At 39.5% G+C, this 14505-nt stretch overlaps 1 protein-coding gene across 2 annotated transcripts in view; it reads left to right on the top strand.

Moving 5' to 3' along the window:
• PTCH1 (patched 1) overlaps positions 1-14505 on the top strand; it is a 73581-nt gene that overhangs the window by 20241 nt on the left and 38835 nt on the right. The window contains exons 3-5 of one of the 2 annotated variants that reach the window (XM_075211085.1): positions 11932-12121; positions 13391-13460; positions 13812-13903. In XM_075211085.1, coding sequence (XP_075067186.1) covers positions 11932-12121; positions 13391-13460; positions 13812-13903 — 352 coding nt within the window. Of the gene's footprint in view, positions 1-11931; positions 12122-13390; positions 13461-13811; positions 13904-14505 lie in introns of those variants that run through there. The other variant, XM_075211086.1, reaches the window with a different exon arrangement.

The raw sequence follows: 14505 nt of genomic DNA, 5'->3' as shown, positions 1-14505 counted from the left end.
TGAGAAGCTGCTGCTTATATGCACACAGAAATACAGTAATACAATGGAGATGGTATAGCTTGCTTCTATTGGTCTAGGTTTCAGGAAGGTCCAAGGAGTTGTCATCATTGGATAGTTCATACTAAAGAATCCAAAGGAGGGGTCATCTCTCCAGGGGGTATGCTCTGCTCTTCCCGCCAAGATTCCTTAGTCTTAAGTAGTTCATAATTCCCTATCATTCATAACTTGTGTATGCACTCTGCGATTCCTTCGCAGAGTGAACCAAACAGTAGCAAATGTTAAGCGGTTTATTATGATACCACATATGATATGCTTCCTTCAACCTGTTCCATATATTTCACTAATGTGCATATAACTTATAATATATAACATAAATACTACTATATTTCGACATAAATGACTATGTGTTGCAACTACCATTAATGTGTACTACTTTACAAGTATGCGTGTTTGTGCGAATGTATGGTAAAAGACCAAATACTGTTGCTGCCACGTGTAGTAGCTGCGTACGCCCTTTCACGCTGTAGCGTGCCCTTGTACACCGTAGCGTACCGTACGCATCTTTTCAGACAAAGACAACCAAGTTTGCTCGACTTTAATTGAAATGACTTTATCCAATTTGCTGACTTCGACAGGTGGTATCGGGAGAAGGACTTCCAACTAATCGCTAAACAATGGGAAGATAGGTGATAGAACTTAAAGGCAGGGGATGGTCCTAACGGGGACAATCCTTTACTCTATGGCATGTATGGTAATGAATATTCTTGACACATAACTGATTAGTGTAATACCCTGATGGAGTCCAATATTGGGTAACAGAACAATGTGAATTTGCTTTCCCTAGGAAATGCTTGGCTTCACTCACTGTCATTGTACTTTGACTCTACTGGATTAGCTTTGTAACAGGACTCTGATTTATATTGAGGCACAATAAAGACCATGCAAATAATGAGTTGGATACAGCAATTTATTGTAATGAAATTGGAGAACCAATGTAAGCAATGTGATATTTCCTGGAATAATTAATAATTTCCTTCTATCCAAAGGCTAAGTAACTTGGCTTTTTATACTTTATTCTCTCCACCCCCCACCCTGAATGCATACTCTTCAACTAACTATTACTTCTGTTTCAAACTTTACTGAATGGTTCCCTTCATAGAAGTCTTATCATATGCTCTAGTTATTGCATAGATAGAAGTGGTATCCCGCTCTCTATTTCAGATTTTAATTGAACAAGTACACAAAATATTTTGTAAATAAGCAATCCAAAAACCTGTGTATTAAAATCATTTTTTTTTTCTTTCTTTTTTTTTTTTCCTTCTTTACAAAATCTTTGCTTAAGGGCTTCTGGCCCCCAGCTCAGGAATCCTGACCAAAATGCCAGAAGTATTACACAGTCAAGGATTGCAATGTAAACAGTGCTCTCTGCCATAAGAGCAGGGTGGTCCATTTTTTTTTTTTACTTTAAGGAGGGGGAGAGGAGGAAAAATGCCTCTGCTCTCAGCACAGTAGTTGTAGTGTTATTTGTGTTTTGGCTGTACAGATGGGTTTTTCTTATGAGCTAGAGCATGAAAGTACAGATGAATTAATATTTTGAATGAGGGGAACTAGCATCTGAACTCTGAGATGCTGTGCTGTAAAATGCTGCTGGGATATTGTTGCTTGGGTTGGCACGATAATGCTTTACAATTGGAAGGGTGTGTGGAAATGTATATGCGTGGATGTGATATTGGAGTAATTGCTATTTAGCACTGCGGATATCAAGTGCAAGTCTAATGAAAATTTGATATATCGATGCCACACACAGTGTTTATACAGTCATCTGATCCAATACATATACATTTTATTGTATAGTATGAAGAAATGATTGTGGTGATATAGGGGCCTGTTTATTATTGGTTTAGGTATTTTTAAGTAACATAGCCATTTCACAAAAGCCCTCTCTTGCATTAAGCCAAGTATCTCATTAAACCGCAGTACCCATAATTCTCAAAGGAGACTGCAGTCTGTGCCAATTTAACAAGCTCTGAAAAGCCTAGCTTTTTGGAGGTAGACCCTGATGGCTAACGCCTTCTGAAGATGGCATTAATTGCATACTTACCAACTTTAGAAAGTTGGTTTCCGGTAGCCTGCTAGGGGAAGTGAGCGAGATGGGCGGCGGGGCTCCAAAATGCGCATCATTTTGGACCCACCCCCGTGATGTAATGATGCAAACGCGTCATTTGACAGCGGGGGTGGGGCCAAACGCCACGATTTACCGGGAATCACAGCGTTTGGGACCTAATTCTGCCCACTTCACTAGGAAGTGGGCACTTCCTAGTGAAGTGGGCAGATACGGGAGATTGTCACACTCTCCCGGGAGTCCGTGAGACTCTCGCAAAATGCTGGAGTCTCCCGGACATTCCGGGAGAGTTGGCAAGTATGATTAACTGTTCTGTCCTATGAGGAGAGTATCGCAGGAGAGGGATCCGCAGATCCTTCTCCTGCAGGCTTCATACCCTCCCATCCGTTAAATACCAAAAATGACTCTAAACATACGTGACCAATGGTCCCGCATGCACATTAAAGACTCTGCAAGTTTGCCTTTAATAGCCATCTCCGATTTCCGGCGACTTGCAGAAACCGGTCCTTTATACATTTACCCCTCGGGGTCAGATGCCAGAGTTATTGTGAAAGTGAAGTCAATGCCGGGACAGCCTCTTATCAGATGCACTGTCCAGGGATGATTTTTTTAAATAAACGGCTGTGTTATATCATTCCTTATTGTTGCGATAAGTAATGATAATTAATGGGGGGAAATGCAGCGATTAATAAACAGGCCCCATAGTATGATGTTTGTTTGTTGTTGTTTTTTAAAAACGCAGATACTTTTGCCAATTCCATAAGAGTGAGCATAAAATGTAACCTTTTAACAATATAAATATATCATCTAATACTATTTGCAAGCAATGGAAAAACACAGGACAACATATGGAAAGTAAGTTGTGCGATGTGGGACCAAGGCAAAAGTTGGACTTTTAAAGAAAATAACAAAGCTATGTGTGAAAGGGAGGTTATCAAGTTGGATAAAGGACCTGGGGATGATTTTTTATTATTTCAATACTAATAGTCATCACAGATTCATTTGCCGCACGAGGGCATCAGTGGATCTAGCAGAAGGCTGTGTCATGCATGCCACTTTCTCTCACTTAAATTTTAACTTACTAGTGAAAACACAGATAACGTGTAATGAGCAATATGGTGTTGGTCTCCATTCCACCCTAGTGGCCAGGTATATCTCTTAGGAGAATACCACAGCATTGCTGTCACCTCTGACATATGTCATTTGCTAAGAGTTTTTTTACGCTCTTGTATATTAAAAATAGCTGATTTTAGCCAAAATCTGTACAGTACTAAAGTAACTCTACAGCTGAGCTAATACAATGACATGATAAAATTATAGCTTGATATGGTCAAGACTAATTTTTAAAGCCAATACTAATGACAGGAAACCTAATTCACTTATTTACAAACAACACCTCTAAATATTTTGGTGGAAGATGTATACTGCTTTATGGCCTGTGTAATACACACTATCACATAATGTCATGTGCAACAGTTTCACTGGACTGGTGAAAAAATACCCCTCTCTCTCTTTGTTTCCCACACCAATTGATTTATCATTTTGCTTGCAAGCAGACTTGAGTGTTAGGGCACGAACACACTCACTTTTCTATCGTAACTTTTGTTGCGGACCGAAACCAGTTGACTTGAATACATTTTTCTGTGGCCTGAATGAAGCCAGCAACGTGGAAAAATCTTGCCATTCAGGGCCGTCTGAATGTACATTTCAGCCACACAGTAAGCCGCATTGGTAGGCAGTGGACTGCTAAATACAACCATTTTTCGCAGCAGAGAGTTAGACAGGTGATTAGCATAATTAGCACAGAGTAGGCTATACATATGGTAATGTTAAATGTGTAAATGCCAGCTGCGGTGTAAAATTTATGTCAGAGGTCGACAGGGTTGTGCGAAAGTATTGTGTTACTGCTGCAGGTCAAAGCCCCCTTTGCCTACACCCCTTTCTCTAGTTGGTGAATGCAAGCACAGAATAGAAAAGCAGAATGCTGGCAGATAAGGCTCTGATTGAGCAGGCAACAGGGGAAGATTTTATTCTGTTCTACCGCAATATTCTAAAGTGCATCATATTTCTATCATTAGCTGAATAAGCTGAAGCTGCTTAGATTGATTATAGTGTTGGCTATGTATGTATTACTGTGCATGAGCACTTTTTTTTCTCTAAGCTAGTTTTGTTTTGTGGAGCAAGATGTAGCCAGTCAAATGTGACAGAATAAATGTAATAGTAACTTGTCAGTGCTACATTTTTTTTAGCTGTATAGCTGAATTTGGAGCCAGAGCCAGAAAGTCCCTATGTGGTTTTGTGTGTAGGTTGGTTTACTGATTTCCTAGGCTTCTCCAGACTCCTAAACCACAACATTCTTTATGAATTGAAAAGCACCATTACATGTGTGTGTGTGTTTTCACATAAATGCAAATCTATTTTAAATAGAGGGCACACTGAAAGGTAGAGTCACATTTCTTTGTTGCTAGAAACTGTATATTCATGTCAGAGTCTCTTTTTTTTTTTGCCAGTAGTAGTGGTGTTGACAGACTATAGTTCACACCACACTGACCTTGTGATGAAACTTCCTCACGGCCGCAGGGGGTCCTTATGAATCAAGCCCTAATCCAGCTAATCCTGATCGCAACAAAAATCATGAAAGTGGCCCCCAGTGCTGTGTTTCTCTCTGCACAGATGCAGAGAGGGAACAGGGTTGGGTATAAATCACTGCAGTATGATGCTGGGGAGCCGGTGTGAAGCTGGGGGCTTCTTTTGTGCTTTGCCCCATGCGGCCTCAAGTAGGAAACCAATGAAAGGAGAACTGGATGCATAATGAGAAGTGTTCAGAACCATAAAGTGATGTCAGCCCTACCCAGGGCGAGAGAAGTGGAGTTAACTTTATGCACTCATTTTAAGATTGGGGGAATTGTCTTTTAGATTTTTTTTTATTTTCATATTTGTTATAATTGTATTATTTAGCTAAACCATTACTTACACTGTTCTAGAGTTGTCCACTTTTTATAAGCATGGTTTGTTACCTCCATCAACTGTTCTGTATAAATATACTGCTGTCTTGATTTCCTGATATGTTTGTTTGTATGTGGCTAACCAATGGTAGCAACTTGGTAGGGAAAAAGTGCTTTATCGTTGGTATAATTATCCTGTGCGTGTTGGGTTGCTAAGCGGGGTTGACAGTGAGCTCCTTGTTTGCAGTGCTGTCTGTTGAGATTTCTGAATGAACCATTTAAGTATCCAGTGAAAAATAGGCTGCATGACAGGTCCAATGTTGTGTTTGGAACTGGTGGGCATGTAAGAAATATGGAGTTGGGGAGGGCCATGACAGGCAGCAGTATCATGCTGGGGGAGTGCTGACCTGACCTGATTGTCTCTGACAGTGAGAGCAGTTCTGCTTCACTGCAAGGATTTTCAATAGGAAACCTTTTAGGTAGCAGATGGCATAACAAGCAGCTGGTTAGAAATCCTGAAGAAGAATAGAGAGACCTGTATTTTCAGCCCTCATATTTTCATGTCTTCTGGTTTAGTTGATCTGCGTGGTGTACGTTAAACATGCTGACCATCGCTTGAAATTTGAATCATGTTTTTTAAAGGTACCTTTATGTGCCTCCAAGGAAATATATTTTTGCTGTAACATTTGCTGGAATAATAATTGTGTGAAAATAAGGCTCTTTAATTTAAACACTGGTTAATGTTTTACTGGTCTATATGTGGAAAATCTATATATTTTGTTTAAATTCTGATAGCACCAGGGTGAACTCTGGCACCCAGGGGTCCTGTAGGAGTGCATATTTGTTTGTTTTTTTGTTATTGCATTTCATACAGTATTTATTTCATTACTCAATTGATTGCCAAGCTGTGATATTTTGTGCTAATATTGGAGGTAAATTCTGCATTACAGCTTTGGTCCTGCCATGTCCCTAGATCTACAGAAGTGCACTTAAATATCTGCCGATGAGTATAGGTTTGTGAGCAGGATGGTGGTTAATTTGGGCGGAGCGAGGGGATTCCTTGAAAAGTACAGAGTTGGCACACCAGTCTGCCTAGTTTTGCAGAGTAGCACATAAATGAGATTGTAAACTTGCGAGCAGGGCTCTCTTTTCTCTATGTATGTATTACCTAGTATCATTTTACTACTGTTTGTTCCCAATTGTAAAGCTCTACGGAATTTGCTAGATGTTGATGATGATGATGATGATTTAATTTTGCACAGCAAAACTATTTAAATTATATAAATAGGTGGAGATGGTGCATCTGTAAGAGCATTCATTGCTGTGTATAAGAGCACACAGCTATTTTCATTATACAAAAGTTCTTAATTTTGCTCTAACTCTAAGCTGGTGGAGATCAGATTATACCCTATAATTCCAATGGTATGTTTTGTGCATCTCCATGTTGCACTTAGGCGCAGAAGCTTTTTTCTAGGTGCACTCCAAATAATGTAATTTAAAAGCTTCTCACAAACACCATAGTGCCACATGTAATACCCTCCATCTACAATCGTTGCCCATGATCTTGCATCCTACTTCAAGGACAAGATTGATAAGATCAGACTAGAAATTGTATCCTCTTCCTCAACAAGCAATTGACTCAATTCCTTCCCAGCATCATCTGACAACCTCTCTTCATTTGATCTCACAAATGAAGATGAAGTACCTACTCTCTTCTTATCTTCCTACTCTACCTGCTGTCCTCTTGATCCTATTCCCTCACCGCTTGGTAGATCCCTGTCTTTTGTGCTCATTCCACCTCCAACTAAAATCTGTAATCTCTCGTTCTCTACTGGTATCTTCCCGTCATTATACAAGCACACAGTGATTACTTCTATTCTGAAAAAAAAATAAATCTGACCCAAACTCTCTCTCAAATTACCATCCCATCTCTCAGACTCTCCAACCTTCTAGAGAGACTTGCCTATACTCGCTTCACATGCTTCCTTTACACAAACAACCTTTTGGATCCTCTTCAGTCGGGTTTTCGCTGTCAACACTCCACAGAGACTGCGTTGACTAAGGTTGTCAATGATTTGATCACTGCTAAAAGTAAAAGCCATTAATTTCTTCTAATTCTCTTGGATCTCTCTACAGCATTTGACACTGTCTTCTCATACAAACACTACAATCCCTAGGTCTTCAAGACACTTTCCTATCCTAGTTCTCATCCTACCTTTCTAATCGCTCTTTCATTGTTAATTTCTCTAGATCCTCCTCTGCTCCGCTTCCTTTATCAGTTGGAGTACCACAAGGCTCAGTACTAGGGCCTCTGCTGTTCTTTATCTACACCACCTCTCTTGGAAAACTAATAAGCTCCTTTAGATTTCAGTATCATCTCTATACGGATGATACCCAAATTTATCTATCCTCTTCTGTGTTGTCCCTTTTTACTGACTGTCTTTCTGCCATTTCATCTTGGATGTCCTCTTGCCAATTCAAACTCAGTCTTTCTAAAACCGAGTTAATAATATTCCCACCCAGAAGTATACCTGACATTTCTATTTATGTTGACAACATGACCATAAACCCCACCCCTCAAGCTTGTTGTTTAGGTGTGATCCTTGACTCAGAACTATCCTTTGTTCTCCACATCAAGACTATATCTATATGATGTTATATACATCTAAAAAACATTTCCAGTATACGCGCAAATCTTACACAAAAACTGCAAAAACTTTTCATTTATGCACTTATCATCTCCCACGTTGACTATTGCAATTCCCTCCTTACTGATCTTCCCCTAAACAGACACGTACCCCTAAGATCTATTTTGCATGCAGCGGCCAGATTGATTTACCTGTCTGTCTCTACACTGGTTTTCTGTTTTTTACCGAATCCAATATAAGCTTACAAGGCCATCAACAAAACTGCACCGACATACATCTCCTGACTTGTCTCAAAATATCTCCCAACTCGACAACTCTGCACAAGATCTGCGTACCTCTTCTACTCTCATTACAACCTCCCATTCCCGTTTAAATGACTTTTTTCGAGCTGCACCCACTCTGCAGAATTTCCTACTTCGCATAATAAGACTTTCTTCTAGTCTACAAACCTTCAAGCATTCTCTGACTGGACAAAAATGCAATATGTAGACCTAAGCTCATGTATCCAACTCCCATTGTCCCATAGATTGTAAGGGCCTTCTCGCCTCTTTGTCTGTTTTACCCAGTATGTTTATTACCATGTTTGTCCCCAATTGTAAAGCGCTACGGAATTTGCTGGCGCTATATTGATGACGATATAATAAAAACAATCTTAATGTCAGCTCACTTTCGTGATTAATTTAAGCCATAAATTGGGGCAGCGCGGTGGCTAAGTGGTTAGCACATCTGCCCCACAGAGTTCAATTCCTGACCATGGCCCCTAGTCTCTGTGTGTGTTTGTGTGTGTGTGTGTGTGTGTGTGTGTACTAGGGAATTTAGACTGTAAGCTCCAATGGAGCAGTGACTGATGTGAATGAGTTCTCTGTACAGCGCTGCGGAATCAGTGGCGCTATATAAATAGTGATGATGATGATAAATTGCATTTAACCAAGCTGCATTTTATGAGAAAACCTCAATGAAAGGGTAGTGCTAATGTGGTAGGCGGTTGGGCAAGGGCTGTCCTGATCTATATGCTTATATGTTATTTTGACAGTGATCATATTACATGGAGAACTGTGGCAGGAATAAGAACAGAAATTAACACACTTGTGATTTATAGTGAATTTATCATATTATTAACCAGAATGTATTTTATCACGGAGCTCTGCAGGTTTTTATAGGCCCATTCTCACCTGAGTCAGGTAATGGGTTTTCCCTTATTTAGGTTTTAAACCTTCCTCCTTTTTTCTGCTATGCACTGGATTCAGGTTGTCTTGAGTTTTTAAAACAGTTCCTAGCCATTAACATCACTAAGGATCATTTACAAGGATGGTTTATAACAAGGCAGTCACAAACGTTCCAAGGCAGGAGTGCTCCATCCATTACCATTTATTCAGCACAGATTAATTGGACGTTAAAATTGTCCAACCAATCAAGTGCCTTATTCACTTTACTAATAAGTTAAGTGATCCCAGCATCGCAACTACTTGCTCTCTGGGCACCAGAAAAAAGTTGCAATCTAATCTTGTGCAAAGTTTTGAGGATTGGCCTTTCTTGTCTGTACATTTGAGCTAAGAGTTGCATGTGTTGTGGAACAAGGTGATTGCAACTATAAGAACAGATTTGAGTTTGTCTACAAATATGTTGTGACTATGGCAGAGAGGAATTTTATCTCTGCTAAATAAGCCGGTGCAGTGTCTGAAAATGTTGCTAACTTTTTTTTTCACACAGGATTTAACTAATATAAATCTTACTATACCATGTATGCCAAACTGGTACCATCAGAGATTGAAGTGAGCTAGCATATCGTGGTATGCCATTCCATCACTTATACTACTTTTACTTACATTTCACATACCACCACTTCTAAATTTCCACTTCGACCACTTGTTAAATAAAGTATTGGAGGACAGTGAATGCTAATGTTATCCAAAAGTCCTTCATCAGCTGAGGCCCTAATCAAATGTTATTTTCTCTGCAAGCCTCTGTCTTGCAATTGGTCATATGAAAGTGACAATGACGTGCATTCACACTGCCTGCTCTGCTATAAAATGTAGATGGGTCTTCAGCCTAATTGACTAGTTAGTCAATAGTTCACTTGCTGTATGGGTTTGTAAACATACTGAAGATAAAAAATTGAATTCTGCAAGTATCCAGACCCAGTGTTCCAGTGTCTCATTGGTTCTATACATTTGTCATGCTTATGGTTTCAAAACTTTCTTGTGTGTGGTGACTTGTTTGTTTCGATAAAGTTGTACTATAGAGAAAAAGTTAGTCGTTGCATATATCACCTAAATTTTGGCTATTTTTTGTTCTCTTGTACATATGCTTTTTGGCACCAGTCTTTTATAATTGTACCTTTTTGTGATTGTGTGTTAATATAACAGTGGAAGGGGATTGTCTACACAGCGTTAGTACAGTTACAATAGTAAATTTACAAACCAAATCCTCTATGCTAATAAAATTTGTGGCCACATATGAACATTTTGAAATATTTCCTACCACTTAGAACCCAGAACCAAGTGTTTACAAATTCATGTTTTGCCTAAAAGATTTTGTAACTTTGTACAGGATGCTTGGCTATAGACAATGATACATGTGTCATACTCTATTTCTATTAGCAATCTCTTACTGAATGTGCTGTGTTCTGCTTGCACCGACTAGAACTTGAAGAACACAGATCTACTGTTTAAATTGATTGTACACCTACAAGCAGCTATATACCGCTTTCATACTGAACACGGGTCTTCCCGGGTCTCCATGGCAACATCACAAGAGGAGCTCTGATTGGCTCCTCTTGTGATGAGAACTCAGGGCCGGACTGGGACTAAAAATCAGCCCTGGCATTTGAAGCATACAGGCCCACCTCTGTTGATTAGCAGGAAAAACTGTGTGCCGCTGCGCAGCAGCGGCAGCGCCAAGGGCGTGACCACATTATGTTGGGGACGTGGTCAACATGGGCTATTGATACATACATTATAATAAAACATTACATTGATCAGGCCCTCACATCCACATCACGCCACCCTCCACCTCAGAAACACATTACAGCACCCCCAGTCCACTGTACTTATCTATGCTTCTAATGCTGTTGACATCCATCAGAGTGGGAACTTCCTGTAGAGCGAGCAGGGAAGCTCTTAGTCTCACAAGATTAATAAATCTCATTAGACTTAGAGCTCCTCGACTTGCTCTGCAGGCTGTGTCCTGCCGGGGACTGGGAGCAACTATCAGATTCCTCCTGCTAACCAGAGCTGGAATAAGGCTCGGGGGGCCCAGGGCACTTAAGACAAGGGGGCTCCTATGATGTAATTTGGTTATTATACACATTTTTAACAAATACACAGGTAATACTGTGAGCACTACTGTTAGGTGCACACAGCTCTGCCTTCACAAGCAGTACAATGTGAAGCAGGACATACCTCCCAACTGTCCTTGCAGTCAGACCAAATCCTGACTAAGCGGGACAGTCACCCACCAAATTCAGCACAGTTGGCAGACTGTCCTGCTCTCTCCTACCTGACTTGTCATTTTCACCACTGCAAAAATGTAAAGCACATGTGGTTTGTTTTCAAAGCTTTGGGATGACATTTAACATTGACACATAGTTTAATCTTTGAATTAGACCATTTCTAATTTAATGGTCACAAAAACTGCTATTTACAAGGTTATCTGCAAGATATCAGTATTTAAAGGTACAAATAGAAACAATTTACTAGGAGAGAGAGAGAGAGACTGTTACTCTTGTAACCTTGGTGTAAAGGAAAATTGCTTTAGCTCTGCCAAAAAAATTTCTGTGCGGATGTATGTACATAAAAGCCATTGATCGTGAAATGTGCTATAGGACCAGACTGTTTATACAAGTGCAAGAAATTGTACAAAAAATGTTCAGTCTGCTCTGCAAGAAAAGCCTTCTTGATTTAGTTTCTCCATATGGAAGCCTTGTATTGGAGAGGGGGTAAAAGTAAACTTCAAGCAAAATGAAGACTATTTGGGATTTAATTTCTACCCTCATATAGTTTATTGCAGTTCTTGCCAAACATCTTCTGTACATTAGAGAACAAAAGTAGGTGCCCTGTAGCTCTTAAGCATTTGTTGCTTGGCAAAGCATCCTGAAACTAGTAGTTTTAACAGCAGCTTCAGAGCCACATGTTACCATGAGCTGCCATACAGCGGCAAGGTGTCTGCTTAGGTCTGTGAATGCAGGAACTGATCTGTAAATGACTTTTGCTTGCAGTTGGTGGACGAGTAAGCCGTGAGTTAAATTACACCCGCCAGAAGATCGGAGAGGAAGCCATGTTCAATCCACAACTCATGATCCAAACTCCACTAGAAAATGGTGCTAATGTCATAACATCAGAAGCTCTCAAACAACATCTTCATTCAGCACTTGAAGCCACCAAGGTGCAAGTCCACATGTACAACAAGTAAATGTCACATTTTCAGATGTTCTCTATACAATTTACTGCACAGTTTCTCAAATTACTTCTTGTGTTCACAAAATAATTTATTTGAAATAAATTGTTACCGTTACTTTGCTTACTTTATATTTTCCCTGTGTGTTCCTATGACCTATAACAAAACTGAAGAATTAAAAGGGCGAGTAGTATGTATTGTAGAGTTTAGTAAAGACTACAACTGTTATGGTGAAATCCCAACTCAAATGTTATAGAACCTATCGCCTACATAAGCTGACTTAAAAACCAGCCCTGTTTTTTGCTCGCCATTCTAGTCCAAATGTAGCTAGTTGTCAACGTATTGCCAACATATTGGAGATGGGACTGAATGCGTCTATGAGGCCTGGAGAGAAAATGTTCACATTTTGCAGTGGACAGTGTAGGAGGGCCAACAGATCTTGGGTCATAGGCATAGCATGTAGGCAGCCAGGAGCAGGTATTGAAGGCTATATTGGAACAGCTTAGAGGGTTGGTGAGAGAGGGGATCAGAAGCATGGTGTGTGGATGGGTGCAAGACAAAGTTTGGGGAGTGCTCAAAGATTATAAAAGAAAATGGTTTGGGTTAGAAACACATGGGGGTAAATGTATGATTTCCGGCGAGTTGAAAAAAATCGGAGGTTCATACATTTACCCCATGGTTTTTTGAACATGATAATTAAGGAGATAGAAACAATATGTGTGAGGATATGGAATATAAAAACAATGTGAGAGATATGGAGTGGGGTATGGGACAAGGAAGTTCCTCACAGTTGCATCCGACGGGGATCCTGTGCCAGCCAGTTACACTCTTGGCTGATTGTAGTGAATAAAGAAGACAATGCTCATTTATTAACATTGCATTTAGGAGCAAAATTTGAAGTAAACTTGCATCTGCATAGTGCAAGTTGTACAATGAAAGCAAGTGCCTGGTTGCTATTGTTTAGTACACATTTTGTACTTAAATATTATGTTAATAAATGAGCACTAGTGTGTCTTTCTATTCCAGAATTGTGTCAATTGGCTATACTACCTCTTTATTGGCATTCAGCCCTTTAGTTCATGTACAAATTGTTGTAGTTCAGCTTTATTAATATACATGTATTGCAGCATTTTTAACTTTTAGCACAGGTCCTAAAGAGTAATAGCTATCTGCTGATACATAAAAGGTGACACTAAAGAAGCTCATAATATTTACTGTATTTAGATAAATGCAGATATATTTTTATTAAGAATTAAATTGTCCTTTCTTTTTATTTATAGCAATTGGAAACTCGAAAATTTATGCTTTAAATCAGGAGAACTTATCACTGAAGACAGCATTATGAACCAGGTAAATGTATAAAAATGAAGAAGTCATTTCTTTATACATAAATGTTCTGTGCTTTGAAGAAAACAATGGATACTAAGTAGATGGGAATGGTATTAGCAGTCCACGTCAGTGTGGTCCCTTATTTCTATCTCCATTTAGTTGTCTGGTCAGGGCAATATAGTACAATAGAAGCTGAAGGTACAGAGAATCCTGACAACCTTTCTCTGATGCTCACAACACCATATTGGAAGATAGATTAGTAAGTAGGCCCTAAGAACTAGATATAGGCATATTAACTGGAACACATTGAAAACTGACATCTGTAAACTGATGTTTCCCCAATAAACAGCCATGTTTTATTTTATTTCACAGATCATAGAATCACTACATCCTTGTTTAATTGTAACACCTTTGGACTGCTTTTGGGAAGGAGCAAAGCTTCAATCCGGAATCGCATATCTACCGTAAGCTTGCCACTCAAGTCACTTTATTATGTACTTGTATGTCGAGGACCAATTTGTGTTTTACTTATAAAAATAAGAAGCTGGAAGCTGACTTGGTGAGGCGTTACTAGCTTGATGTTTATAGGGCACGGGACTTGCATGCATGCTTTCTTTTAGTTGTCTCTTCCTGGGAACTTCTCATTCTGTGTGCTTGGGAACGTGCTTGTAAAGCCTAAAGCATTCATGGCACGAACAACAGGGATTCTTTTTATTTCATTTGTTTAATGAAACAAACAAACTGCATTTAGTTCTCATCTTGGATTTTTACAGTTGAGCAACTTTTATATTTCATAGTCTTCGTGCAACAAAGAGTTAATTGTTTTGTGCATTTGGCATGTGTAGGCATTTTTGGGTAATTATGCAAGAGTTCGTGTCTGAGTAATTGTTCATGTCCTGGTTTACTTGTCTCTGAAAATAAGCAATTTGCAATGGCCATCCCCTAACCTACAACGTACAGTTCTGGATGGAGAACATGGAGCATTTTTCACTTTTCTAGTTGGAAGATTTAAAATAATGACTTAGGCCTGGTTGGACAAATACAGTTTGGCATAGACGACAAAATG

The sequence above is a fragment of the Mixophyes fleayi genome, chromosome 1 (genome assembly GCF_038048845.1).
Source record: "Mixophyes fleayi isolate aMixFle1 chromosome 1, aMixFle1.hap1, whole genome shotgun sequence".
NCBI classification, from domain to species: Eukaryota; Metazoa; Chordata; class Amphibia; order Anura; family Limnodynastidae; genus Mixophyes; species Mixophyes fleayi.
This window is presented reverse-complemented; position numbering and strand designations above follow the sequence as displayed.